We start from the raw sequence: 13,532 nt of genomic DNA, 5'->3' as shown, positions 1-13,532 counted from the left end.
AAAAAGGGCTATGTTACAGTGCAATTAATAATGGAAAGAAACTTTAATACAAGTTTATTTACCAACATACAATGCAAAAACCTAGTAAAATGCTGAGTGTGCACAACATCAGTTAGGTTTTACATGATTTCAGCACAGACGTTTGTGTGTCTGGCACAGCTACACCAGTACACGACGCAAATGAGTGCAACGTTCCCTTCAAGGGAGAAGCTGATGAGCCGGGGTGCTCACCAGGTACCCTCCTTCACAGTATTTAATTCATCATCTCTTTAAGAGCACCTGGGGCACACGCAAAAACACCTTGCAAGAAAGAGCAGTAAACCAAAAGGCCGATGCAGTCGGTTACAATTGCAAAGAAACGGTGCAGCCACCACGCAAGAGAAGAACAGCAGAGTGCTTTCATTCACAAGGCCATTTATGGGCAGAGGCTCCAATGCAAACCTAATGCTGTTCTTAACTCTCACTGGGCTGCAGCAGAAGGTAGGGCAGGAGGGGCTGTAAGCAGAACGCTGTAACGAGCCCACCTGATCTGGGCTGTATGCACAGAATGAAGGCTAACGCTCCTTTGCTACTTGGCGAGTTGTACTGTAACACAAGGCTGGGACTGATGGAAGCACCGTACAGCATTACAGCAGGCTGACTGCTGCCCCTACCGGGAGCAGATGAGTGCACAGCTGACGGGTTAGTGCTTTGCCACAGGCTTACATCAATGCTGTTAGGGCAGAAACTACCATTAGCATTATTTTTCGTTAGAAAATAAGTCCAGAGCAGTAAGCATTAAAAAAAACAACAAAACCAAGCACCTTTTCATTAGCGACACAAAGCCCAGGATATCTGTACAGTACAGGAAGCACTTCCTGACAAACACAAGACACAAAGTTGAAGAGCTTTTGCCACGCTTTTTGTCAGCCCTTCACCACACGAGAAGCAGCACAGCTCTACTAAGTTGCCAGATTAAGACAACTGCACCTCAGCTTGAGAAAACAAAACAGCAGCTCGTAACAAAGGAATGCTTAGACTAAATGGGTTCCATCTGAAAATACAGGACAGCAGCATCCTCTAGTGCAAGTCACCTTTAAAATTAAAAGCATAGCTGACAATGAGACACTGCTTCTAGGGAAGCCCTTTCCAAGGGATCAGCATTTGCTACAGCAAACATTTACCACCTTGAATTTGCTTGCAAGTATAAAATAAATATCGATATCCATATTTCATACATTAAAAATACTTTATTTTACATTCATCTTGATGTTCAATAAGTTACGTCTAGCACCAAAGAAACATTTTGGAAGGGCTGAGGAATTCAGGAACTACAAAGAGTAAACGCAGAATTCATTTCTACAACATTTAAATGAGTCATTGGTGCCTAGATAATTTTATTTTTAAATTACTGTTCAGATGGGTTTTAGGCTATTGCTTCAGTTAGGCTTAGGTGTGCCAAAGCACTTCAGAAATATAAAATTTAGATCTGAGGAAGATAGTAATAAATCAGAAAACCCACATCTGTGTTAACCTCCCAGCTGCAGGCAGAGCTGAGGCTCCAGCGCAGCACCAGTGCGATGCAGCAGCCGGAACCACTCAGAGGAAGAACCAAATTGCATAACTCCAAGGCTGGAAAGGCTGAGCTTCCTTTCCACAGGAGAAGGACAGAGGAAATTATCAGTGGTTTACACCTTCTCAACTTGTCTCGCGTGCTCTCTATACGTGCATATAGGGTGGAAGAGGTTCTTAAAGCTACTGGCACACTGCAGTGAGTTGCACTGCTTTGTCTCAGGTGCCTGAGAAGCCGCTTCCAGGTAAGCCAAAGCATCCCATCAGAGAGCACACAGCCCTTTCCTTTTTTGGAGGGACGTAACACCACAAGCTCAAAACAAAAAGGCACTAGAGTTTTTGTGTGTGTTGTGTTATTGTTTTTTTTCCTTCTCCTTAGAAATGCTGGCTTTATAACTGTACCCTTTGTATGCTAAACTCAGCGGTAACACTATTCTGATAATGCTGGAGATACTGACTCAAAACCAGTTCTGGTTAGCATACCTCTGCCAAGCTGCAGAATTAATACTGTTTTTAAGATGTCATGGACTCCTCATGGCCCAAGGCATCAGAACCAGAGCACACCTTCTGCATTCACATGTTCTCAACTCGGTCAGCTCCATCTCCTGGCACATCCACACAGTGGAGCTGTTGCCCAGCTGGCTGCCACCCACTGCCCAGCACAGGGCTCAGGTGCAATAACATTGATGTCTGTCACGCAGAATCAACCTGGTTTTTTTAGGGTTTTTTTGGTGTTTTTTTTTTTTTTATTTAAATTCAGATGGTTAGATGCCAGCACAGGAATCTAAGAATGAAATGAAGATTAAAAAAAAAAAAAAACACACCTTTTCCAGTCCTCCTTGAACACCTCTCCCTTAATTGGTATATATTACTAAAACAACGGTGTGGATCAAGTGTTTCTGCTGTGCTCTGCTCCACTGTAACTCCAGCCCTGCCTGGCAGGGAGCACAGCCCTCAGAGAGCAATGACAACATAAGTTATGCCCAAGTGACCACTGTGGCAAACTGAGATCCATTTTGCCAACCACAGCAATGACCTCAGCACATTTAGTCCAGCAGGTTTCAAGGTACGTGCAGCCAGAAACCTGCAATGGCTGCATCCTCCACTCTGCACTCCAGGAGCACAGCAGCTGGGCATTTTCATCTATATAAATTAATTTTTCTTTTTCAATAAACCAACCTCAGTGACCGCTGTGAGCTTCAGAATGGAGCTCCCTGTCCCTGTCCATCCCAGCTGCACTCAGGAGGCAGCTGCAGGTGCTCAGGCTGCCTCCTGTACCAGATACAGGAGGAGGGGCAGGTTCCCCCTGCAACTGGAAGCAGTGATTTCACCAGGGCAGAACTCTGCATGTTCTAAGCCACAGCTGGCCAGAAGCAGCCACTTCACAGCAGTGCTGAGCCCAGCACAGAGCATACAGCTGCCCGGCCAAGCACACACTGAGGTCAGGCAGCAGAACACAGCTCTCCAAGAAGCCTGCCCACACAGCACAGACACCTGCAGGCAACTCATCTACCAATCCCTGTCACGGCTCAGCCCCTCAGAAAAGCTCCCACCCCAAGTCCTGACACCTGGGCTGTGCTACTAAGGGCAGGGCTCCAAAAGCTCTGCAACACCACGCCAATCCCTGCACCCTGTGCCTGACAGCTCAGGATTTCTGCAAGCTTTGCTTGGCTGCCAGCACTGTGACAAAAACAACATCAGGGAGAAGAACTCGTCTGCTGAAAACCATCTCCCACCTTCAAAAAAAAAAAAAAAGAAAAAAAAAGGCAAGGATTATGGATGACATTGACCCTCACTTATCCAACAGCAGGAAGTGAAGTGACCACCCCAGAACTATTGGACTTGAGGAGTTGGTTCACATGAAAGAAATCTCTTTGAGTAATGTAACAAAAACAGTGTACTCTAATGAGCAATGAAGTTGAATGGAGAAGTTTCGCAATTCAGTATTTTTCATGACACGAAGCAAAAGTCTACTCGAAGCACGGACCACGAACACTGTGGGCTTTTTTGTTTTTGCTTTTGTTGTTTTGTTTGTCTGTTTTGAATAAGATAATTTCTGTATCTCCAGAAAGGGCAGGAAAAAGAAGGGAGCCCGTCAGGCCTCTGGCGTGGTGCTCAGATGCGGTGGGTTTCATGATGCATCTCTGGATATCCAGCCACTCTCTGTTAGAAAGTTTAAAATCCTTTTCTTCAGTACCTTATCCAAGTAGCTGGGAAGGCGACTCTTGGAAGGAATCCCTTGTCTTTTCTGAAGATGGTCTTTAATGATGATGGTTTTTACAGTCACGTATCGCGCAGGACTCAAATTCAGAGAGCTGCAAAGCACTTTTTCCCTGTCCGACAAGAGTTCAAAACCAGGCAGGTTTTCAATGGCAGCAAATTCCCCTTCTTTGCCGTCCTCCTTCCCCCTCTTGGAGCTGGCTATGTTTTTGTTCTCCTTCCTCTTCTCCCGTTTATGTCTGGCTGCCTCATATTCTGCCGACTCCTCCATTTTGGTGATTCCATTTCTGCGATACCGCTGCAGTTCCCGGATCTTTGCTCGAAGTACTCTTTCCTTGTGCATGTTCTCAAAGAAGTCTTCAAACTCCTTACAGGACATGAACTGGTACAGAGGCCTCAGCTTCAGCCTCAACTCCTTCTCTTCTTTCGTGATCTTTCGCTTGGGAGTTTTCTCCTTGTCCTTCTTATCCTTCCCCAGGAAGGCCGGCACCAAGTTATAATCTCGCGCAATGTTCTTCCGCCGCTGTCTCTCCTTGAGTTTTCTTACATACATGTCTACGTGAGCTCTTTTCAATTCTATCTCCACGTCATCATCGTCGTAGTTCACAGACAGGCCGCTGATCAGAGTCTCAGCATCCTGATCGTACTCGATCTCGTAGTCGTCCCGGAGCGGCATATAGCCCAGCTGCTGCTGCTCAGCCACCGATATGTCCAAGGGCGGGAGCGGCGTGGTCAGGCTGGGAGAGAGAGGGCCGCCGCTGGGACACGTGTGGTCCGTCACCCTGTTGGGAATGGTGTCGGGGATGCAGGCCTTCCCCAGGTTGCCATGGATGTACATGCTCACGTAGTGCTCCATCACCTCCTGGGGCGTCCGGGATGCTCCCACGTGAGCGGCCATGTCTTCCTAAATGGAAAACAAGGAGGGGCAAGAAGATGGTTCCCATTACACCTTCATTGGAGCACGCACTCCTCCTTCCCTCAAAAACCAACTCACAAGACCTGTACTCTTCCAACAATAGCTCTGCCACACCATGAACACCAGCTCAGTATTTACAAGTGCGAAAGGGACAAGAAAAGCATTGAAAACACAGGAAGCCATGAAAAAAAAAAAGAAAGAAAGAAAGAAAGAAGCATCGGTGCAACAAACTGCCTCTGAGCTGCCCGTGGGGAGAGCAGCCCTGTCTGCTCACCATGCACACGATCAGCACCCTTTGCTACCTCAACAACCCAGCTCAGCACTGCGACGGTTCCCGAGCTCACTGCGTCACCCGCCACGGTTCTGCTCACTTACAGCTTCGTTTTTAGAGCAACAGAAAAAAAGGAAAGTTAATATTTACAGCCTACAGCGGTAAGGAAAAGAGAACAGCTTTAAGTTGAAACAAGGGATACTGAAGCTGTAGACGTAAAGAAGAAATGCTTCACTTCGAGGGCGGTGAGCAGGAACAGGTGCACGGAGAGCAGCGGCCGCCCCGGGCAGCCCGACCCCACAGCAGGGCGAAAACCGGGAGGGCTTTGGGTTCCCCCCGCCCGGAGCCACGACACCGCCCCAGGAGGTGACGGAGCCGCCCCGCAGCCCCCGCCCCGCAGCCCGGCGCGGCCCGACCCTTACCCAGTTGCCGAAGCCGAACTGCTCGATGGCGTCCAGCAGCAGCTGCTCCTCCCGGCTGCTCCAGCCGCCCTCCGCCTCGGCGCCCCACAGCGTGAAGCGGCCGCCGTCCACCAGCTGGTAGCCGTGCCATCGGCGGTGCGGGCCGATCTCGGCGCCGGCCGAGAAGCAGTCGGGGCAGAGCTCGATGTCGGCGCACTCGGTGCAGCGGAAGCGCAGGGAGCTCACCTCGGCCAGGCAGTACACGCAGTACTTCTTCCCCAGTTCCGCCATCTTACCCCGCCCGCCGCCGCCCCGCACGCACGCGCGGCCCCGCCCCCGCTCGGACGCGGCCAATGGCAGCCCTCCCGCCGGGAGGAGCCTCGCGCCGGGCGGCCAATGGGTGAGGAGGGCTCGGGCAGCCCCTCCGGATCGCGGCCAATGGAGACGAAAAGCCCGGGCGCGGGGGGCATCAAAATGAACGAGCGGCCGCGATTGGCCGAGCGGAATCCTGCTTCCTTCCCGGCGGCCAATCGCAGAGGCGACCCCGGGCGACCCCGCCGCTGAGCGGCGGCCGGGAAGAGAGGGCGGGACCTCGGGGCGGAGGGAGAGGCGGGGCCGGCAGAGCCGAGTCTCGTCGCCCGGACAACGGGGGAAGCCGACGGGCGGCGGCATGGAGGCGGCGGAGGAACCCGGGGCGGAGGAGCGAGAGGGGAGCGGGGATAACGACGTCCCCGAGAGCGACGCGCTGAGCGCGGGGAGCGAGGAGTCCGAGGGCCCGGCGGAGCCTCCGGAGCCCGAAGGAACCGCGCCGGGCACAGGGGAGGAGGAGAGCGGCGCGGAGGAATCCAACGCCGGCGGGGAGCCGGAACCCACGGCCGGCGGCGAAGCCCAGGAGGCGGAGGAGACGGAGCGCGCGGCGCTGCTGGCCGAGTACCGGGCGCTGGAGGCCGAGCGGCAGCGCCTGCACCAGGCGGACGGCCGCCTGCAGCTCCTGCTGGGAGACGCGCTGCGGCCGCAGCGGGGCGAGCGGCGTGCGGACGAGGCGGGCGGGCAGGAGCTGTTCGCCCGGCGGCTGCGGGAGCTGCAAGAGCTGTGGCGGCGGCGGGAGCGGGAGGCCGAGAGCTGGCAGAGGCGGGTGGACGCCCGGCGGAGGGACCGCGCGGAGAGCGAGGCCAGGGCCAGTGCCGCTTGGGCCGCCTTCCAGGCGCGGAAGAAGGCCGTGGCCGTGCAGACCCTCTCGCGGCGGCGGGGCGGCAGGGAGGCGGCGCTCAGGGCGGTGGGCGACATCCAGGCCCGGGAGCAGGACAAGGAGATCTCCGTGCGAGAGGTGAGCGCGGAACGCCCGGCTCCGTCCGCTCTCCCGGAGGGCGGAGAATTTGCCGGCCGCGCGGCGAGCGCCGTGCCGCGATCCTCGGTGCCGCGCCGGACACGAGAGGCGCGGAACCAGCCCCCCTTGTACTTCTGCCCCTCCAGGCCCGGCTGGAAAACATCAAGGTGAAGCTTGAGGTCCGAAACCTGGAGAGCGTCCTGAGAGCCCACGGAGAAACGCTGAAAGGCCGCCACTTCGCTGAGATCAGTCACATGAAGAAAGAGAACCAGAAGCTCAACGAAAAGCTGGACGGCCTCAACGACGAGGTCCTGAAGCTGAAAAAGAAGGTCGCTAATGCAGAACGGATCCTCGGCCACGTCAGGGAGAAACTGCAGTTTGTGGAAGCTGAGAACCGAGGCCGGAAGGCTGAGCTGAGAGACGTCATGAGCATCCTGCTGCAGAAGAGGGACGCCCTGAGCAAGAGCAAGCAGGTCAGAGACAGGCTGAGGGCACGCAACGTGAAACTGCAGCAGCAACGCGGGCTGCTTGGAGAGGAGATGCTGCTGCGGGACTTTGAGGAGAAAGTGAATGCCGTGGAGTTGTTACAACAGCAGCTGCAAGTGCTGAAACGTCACCACGCCGAACTGATCCTCAAACAGAGGGAAATTCAGGAAAAGATGAGGGAAGCCAATTCATTTCTACCTTGAGGATGAAAATAAAGCACTGAAAAGATACAAACTACAGAGTTGTCCGTACCGCTCATTTCTTAACACGCTTCTTTTTGAGGAAGGTATTACATGTGTGCTCCTGGAAAAGACTTCTGTATGATGTATCAGTGTGATGCATTAGGAGATCACTGTACCCATTTCTGAATGAAGCCACCTACATGTACCTCCTATTTAAAGCAGTGCACAAGAGCACAGCCCAAAGCCTACACTTCTGGAAAACCATCTCAAACGCTGAGTCCTGCGAGGCCATGGCAGTGTTGTTTAAGCAGAGCACCCAGAGCTCTAATTCATACCTTGATCCTGGCAACCTCCTTCCCGGTTCTTACAATTCAGTAACAACTTCATCTGTACAACCACCACCTGTGCCTTCCAGACAGGTCCTAGGAGATAAGAATTAACTCTAGGGGTTAAGGTTCATAGATGTGGCTGAGGGCTGAGGAGGAACAAGAGGTATTCACAGCAAACCCGACTTGCATACAGCCAACTTACTACAGAAGCTCAATCCCTCACTCATTCTGTCAACAGAACTGGCTGCAAGATCTGTTTTGTTGGTGTACAAGACAAAAGGTTTACTACTTCAAATACATATGTTAAACTTCTCATCCCAATCTAGAGCTTTAATACTTTTGTCTTTTAGCAGGCTCTACGTGGTGTGTGATGAGGTACAGAGTAGCATCAGCCCACCACAGCTTCAGCCCCTTTGCACTGTTCAAGGACAGTGTGTGAGAATTCTCGAACACAGAAAAAAGGGGGGAGGGAGGAATTGTTACAAGGGATAATCATACAGCTCAGCTTCACCAGACAGGAAGCAGCTTCCACTTTCAAAACAACGTATTCTTCAAATTCCCACACAGCTCACAGAAAAAGAGGCAATGTGACAGATCTACACCCACAGCTCTCAATGCTGCTAGAGTAGCATCATTGCTGACAAAGGCATGGGATGCTGATGTCATGATACAGAAACAATTGTGTCCTACTAAGTGCAATGTATCTCCAGTAGCTCACAACCTCTATTCATGAAAACAGACTGCACAAGCAATAACTTCACAACATACCAGTAAATGCACCTCTGGCTGCTGCTGGACTGTGAAAACAGACAAGTGCCAACCACTTATGCTTATCATGGACCAAGACATTGTAAGTCAGGACTTCCACCACGACCCATGTAACCAGATGTGAGATTTTCTCTCGATCCAAGAGTGGTTTCTGCACAGTCGAGAGAGAGGCCTTCTGTTTTCATAGAATCATAGAATCACTAAGGTTGGAAAAGACCTAAAAGATCACCCAGTCCAACCGTTCACCCATTCCCAATAGCTCCTACTAAACCATGTCCCTCAACGCAACATCCAGTCTTTCCTTGAACACCCCCAGGCTCGGTGATTCCACCACCTCCCTGGGAGGTTTTAAATAAATAGCAGTGGATGATGAGCAGCAGAGAGGCTGCCAGACAAAAACGATGCGTGCATGAAGCAAACGTGTCACTGAATTTCTCCACGTGGAAAAAAATGGCACCCACTGACATTCATCCACACTCGCTGAACATTTCTGGAGACCAAACAGCAGAAGAAGATACTTGAACTTTCAGTTTCTCAATTGCACTGACAGCAGGTGAGTAAGGTAACTTTACATGACTTTATTTAATAAAACCATATATTTACAGTTGAAAAAGTTCCAGTTTGATACACATATCTAAACAAAACCAACAGATAACTACATAAAAACAATTTAAACATGATGTACAAAGGATGTATCAACAGTTCTCTACGTGTCTAGTTTTTAAAACATTCAAAAATGAGCTGTTAGAAGGTACCTTTCTGAAAGAAACTGAATTTCTGAATGAAACATGTTGATGACTGATTGCTGACGGCAGTTGCAAAACAGCTTTGCAATAAAGTGCGGGTTGTACAAAATTCCAAACCTGGTGGCAATGTTCTGGTTTCTCTGGTCTGCTGTATGTACTGAGACAGTGGCAAACCTGCGGTGTATTGCAGCTTTTTTTTTTCCTTAAACCCGTGGAAAAAAAAAGGTCTGCTGAGATGGGGACACTTCAATGAGAGAACACCTCATGCACCATGTTACAGATACCCTTGAGCACCTGAACAGTAACGTTATCAGAATTTGTTATGCAATCCCTGAATTGATTACAGAACCTTCCTTAATAATGAAGAGATTTGGTACGCCGCAAGAAACTTAGGAAGCTTGGTGGCAAGTTATTCTAAACCACTACGACTCATCTCTGTTCATATCAAAATTCAAGTGTTATCTTCAAATCAAGTTACTGAGAAGTTGGAACAATTGCATCTTTAGGCAGGTCATTGTTTTTCCAAATGCATTTTGTTTGAAAATAAACTGTGCAAAGCTCCTCCTTATTGCATTGCTTTTCTTCATTAAAGAACATACCTTATATACACAAAGAAATCATCTAGAAAATATATACATCTCCTAAGAACAGAAAGATTGAATCACAGACCAAAATAATTACATTTGCAAGTTACAAACAGTGCACAAGTGTTGCAGCAGGCCTTTTCTCACAACTATGCCTATTTTCACTGTTACATTCAACATGTTTTTGAGAAGAAAACAGGCTGCAGATGGCTGAGACAAACACCCAGTGGCTCAAGAACGCATTCCAACCAGACAGGTGAGCCACACTGACAACTTGCTTTGAACAGAAATATGCACCCAGTTACAACGCAGACTAAACTCACAAAGCCAGCTATGGTACCACCCACAAAGTATAGCAGGGAGAGTTGTCTGTGTGTTTAATAAATCATTTAAAAGCTTAGTGCAAATGTTGCAGATGTTAGGCCTCTCATGCCCGTCATGAAAAGGCAGATTTGCTATTGTACTAGAAAAAGTACTTACTGACCTTCCAGCTTTCTATTGCACTTCAAAGCAACGTGGCATACAAGTACCAGTCTATACAGATACACAACTCCTGGGAGAATTAGTATGTTCTCAATGTCAGCATCCCGATGTCTGTTTTCAGTAAGCAATGACCTAAAGAAGTCTTCTGGAGAAATTCAGGTGGGCAACCAAAAAAACCACATCTATTATGCCAGGTACACAAAGTGGACAGGAAAAAAGGCCAATGAGGTAACAGACTTCTAAGCTGCATCTGCATTACATATATTCCAAAGTGATTATGAGTCTCAAAAGACTTACCAAGAAATCTTCCTTTCCCTCTTTTTAAAATTACAGTCAAAGTATCACTTGTAGAAACAGTGTCTGTAATAAATTGATTGTGTCCCACAGCCCTTACACTGTATGCTGAGTTGAGCAGTGTGCAACTATTATTATCTTTTTTTTTTTACATCAGTCAGTGCCAAAAACCGAGCACAAAACAGAACAAAAAACTCTGGGAAGCCTATGGCCATATAGCTAAAGGATTTAGTAATTCCTGCTTAGAGTTAACAAATATTGTTTCAGTTAGTTTCCCTTTTCAATGGTAATAATTATTTATAAACAGATTTTACACTCTACAATCACCATTCTTGTAAATCAGAGGCACCTGTACTTTACAGTTCAGCATTCATCTGAATGCAGAGGGAATCTAACCTGTATAACAACTGAGCAATGGCCATCTGCTCTCTGTAACTTGCTCACACGTATTAGAGGCTGGATAAAATGCCAGGAAATGACAGCCTGAACTCGTCCTGATAGTATTTCTCTGGCCTATTTCCCAGTAAACTTCTTTCCCTCGTTACTTAATCAAATTCAACTCCACATGCTTTTCCACTGTGGCAGCAGCAGCTTCAAGAGCTCCCCACAGGCTTTTCTTTTCAGAAGCAACGAAGGCTTATGTAACTTCTACCCTACCCCCTTCCTCCTCAGTTTTGCCAGTGAGCAGAGCTGGGTTTAAAACAGCTGCACAAATTCCTTTTAACCATTTCTCAATTCTTCTGCTCAGCCCAGTTTTATGAGCACAACTGGACAGATGGCACAGAAGTCAGTAGCTGGGAGTGCCCTGAAATGGCACTGCCCCAGAAGAGACACAGAAGCATCCATTTAGTACTATGTGACCCTGGGTTTAAATGGGGGAAAGAGTACAGCTGGGAAATAATGCCAGCTTAATACTATACCCACTCCTGCTGAGTTTGCCATCTAGCCAAATTAATGGAACTTTTGCTGTATATACTCAGACAGGAACGTGGATTTCCAAGGCATCTTAAAGAATAATTGGTTTTACACTGCTAGTGCGATTTCTCTTCCAAGTGTGCTTCCTTGACTCTTTTTTTTCTTAAAGGATGGAATGTAGTTCTACATCTACGTGATTTCTTTGGTAAATGGGACCCACAGCCTATAAAACAAAAAGCATTTCTAAAGGAATGGTCCTTACATCATTTAAATTCCAGCACCAGTTATTTAAAATCCAGATCCAGCTAGTGGGCATGGGAAGTGTATATCCTGCCTAAGAACAGAACTAGGGAATGGCTTTCAAAGCAACTGACATTGCTGAATGCCCAGCATTATAAAACATCAGTGAGAAATAATAAAGAAACCTTAATATAGTTTGGTTTAATTGCCCTCATCAAACATACAAATGTGTACTGCTGTCCACAGCAAGCACTTGCTCCACGAGAAGTTTAAGGCTAGGCCTTGGTTTCACTTATAAAGGTTTTACCTCCCAGTTTCCTTCCCTTTTATTTTTTTTCTTTCCTCCCCTCTCTCCCCTTTAAGGCTATCTTACTACTGAACAGAATCTGAAGTAAAACTTTGATTTGCAGGCTCATACATATCAAATACTTTTGCCACTTCACATCTTTTCCTGTGTCACCGGAGGCAGCCAGAGCTAATGTTTAAGTGAAGGACTTCCTTTCTCCATTTCCCGGTTATCCTTCTGCAGAGCAGCCAGTATCTGGACATGTACAGAAATGACAGAGAAAAAGATATTAGATTTTAAAAGTGACTCAATAAACCGCTGTCTGAAGACCTTGCTATTTGAGTAGCTTTGAGCAATACCTTTTAAACTATTAAATATAGTTACTTTATCCAAATTGAGAACCTTTCCCAGTGCATGAGACTTCTTCCTTAAGCCCTCATGGCACAGTAAATACAAATTGATTTAATGAAGGTTTAAGCTCAGTTAACCTCCACACATGAGATTTTTACCCATAAAGATATATCTGGTACAATTAAAAGCAGCTTCCCGAGGGGATGTCATCATTCTCAGGATAAATAAACTGCCTAAAACCATTGCAAGTGAGCAGCCTGCTCAGAATTATTACCATGGCACTGACTGGGATTTGCCTAGCACTGCTGCTGCCCTAGATTTGTTTACAGCAGCATTACATCAAAATCAGCATTCACCCTCAGATGGAAAACTTTCATTCTCTACGGCTGATGGACTATTTTGTTTGGTAGAGGGCACACTGATACCTACTTTCTCATGCTGCTGAAGCAGTATGTACTCTCTGCCTTCTGGTTACACTCCACTGAAGTACAGCAGCATCCCCAAGAAGTGTCCAGGAACTGAATGACCTTAGGGACATTTCTTTTCAAAGAACTGCAACTTTGACAGATTTTAAACAAGCTTCTGCCCAACGGAATTAACAAGAAATGAGTCTGAATCGCTCATATGGCAATCACATGACACTGCCTGCTCTTCAACGCAAAATCACCCGTATTATCACAACAAGGATGTTCAATCCAGGTATGAATGGAGCTGCTGCTGGCTGGCTGTTCAAAAAGTCCTAGAATTTGAGAGACTACAGCTAGCTCCTGCTCAAAGGCATGCAGCATAAATCCTAAGTTATTCAATCAAATGAGTTTATGAGAATTTGTTGTGCCACAGTAACAGTATCCTTCATGGAAAAATGTCAGCCTTTATAATGAACCTGAGAATGACACCGAAATCTGGCCTGGAAGAGCATTTCACAAAGACCTCAAGGCAGCTAAGAGAGCTAGGATTCCTTAGCTACTAAGTTGAGGGAGCTGTGACCTAAGGCATAAGAGTTGCAGAAATGCTAGGACAACAGCTAAATCTGTTCTACTATCTCTTTTTCTCTGCTGCTGATGACAAAGCAGTGACAGAATCACAGAATCACAGAATTGTAGGGGTTAGAAGGGACCTCCAGAGATCATCGAGTCCAACCCCCTGCCAAAGCAGGTTCCCTACAGCAGGTCGCACAGGTAG

At 48.0% G+C, this 13,532-nt stretch overlaps 3 protein-coding genes across 7 annotated transcripts in view; 1 reads left to right on the top strand and 2 right to left on the bottom strand.

The window, feature by feature from the left end:
* Positions 1-2,355: 2,355 nt before the first annotated feature.
* Positions 2,356-5,660, bottom strand: TADA2B (transcriptional adaptor 2B). Its single transcript, XM_048942861.1, has 2 exons — positions 5,381-5,660; positions 2,356-4,675 (listed from the first exon to the last, which is right to left on the bottom strand). The coding sequence occupies exons 1-2, from the start codon at positions 5,648-5,650 to the stop codon at positions 3,683-3,685; spliced, it is 1,263 nt and encodes a 420-aa protein (XP_048798818.1). The 5' UTR covers positions 5,651-5,660; the 3' UTR covers positions 2,356-3,682.
* Positions 5,661-6,020: 360 nt separating this feature from the next.
* Positions 6,021-10,708, top strand: CCDC96 (coiled-coil domain containing 96). The gene is made up of 2 exons (XM_048942863.1): positions 6,021-6,686; positions 6,833-10,708. The coding sequence occupies exons 1-2, from the start codon at positions 6,030-6,032 to the stop codon at positions 7,373-7,375; spliced, it is 1,200 nt and encodes a 399-aa protein (XP_048798820.1). The 5' UTR covers positions 6,021-6,029; the 3' UTR covers positions 7,376-10,708.
* The window catches only part of TBC1D14 (TBC1 domain family member 14), a 66,887-nt gene continuing 62,364 nt past the window's right edge, over positions 9,010-13,532 (bottom strand). For all 5 annotated transcript variants that reach the window (XM_048942856.1, XM_048942857.1, XM_048942859.1 and 2 more), the window contains one exon: positions 9,010-12,254. In XM_048942856.1, coding sequence (XP_048798813.1) covers positions 12,189-12,254 — 66 coding nt within the window. In that variant the 3' untranslated portion in view covers positions 9,010-12,188. The remainder of the gene's footprint in view (positions 12,255-13,532) is intronic.

The sequence above is a fragment of the Lagopus muta genome, chromosome 4, assembly GCF_023343835.1.
Source record: "Lagopus muta isolate bLagMut1 chromosome 4, bLagMut1 primary, whole genome shotgun sequence".
NCBI lineage: Eukaryota > Metazoa > Chordata > Aves > Galliformes > Phasianidae > Lagopus > Lagopus muta.
Note: the sequence above shows the minus strand (reverse complement) of the source record. Positions and strands in the feature narration are given on the sequence as shown.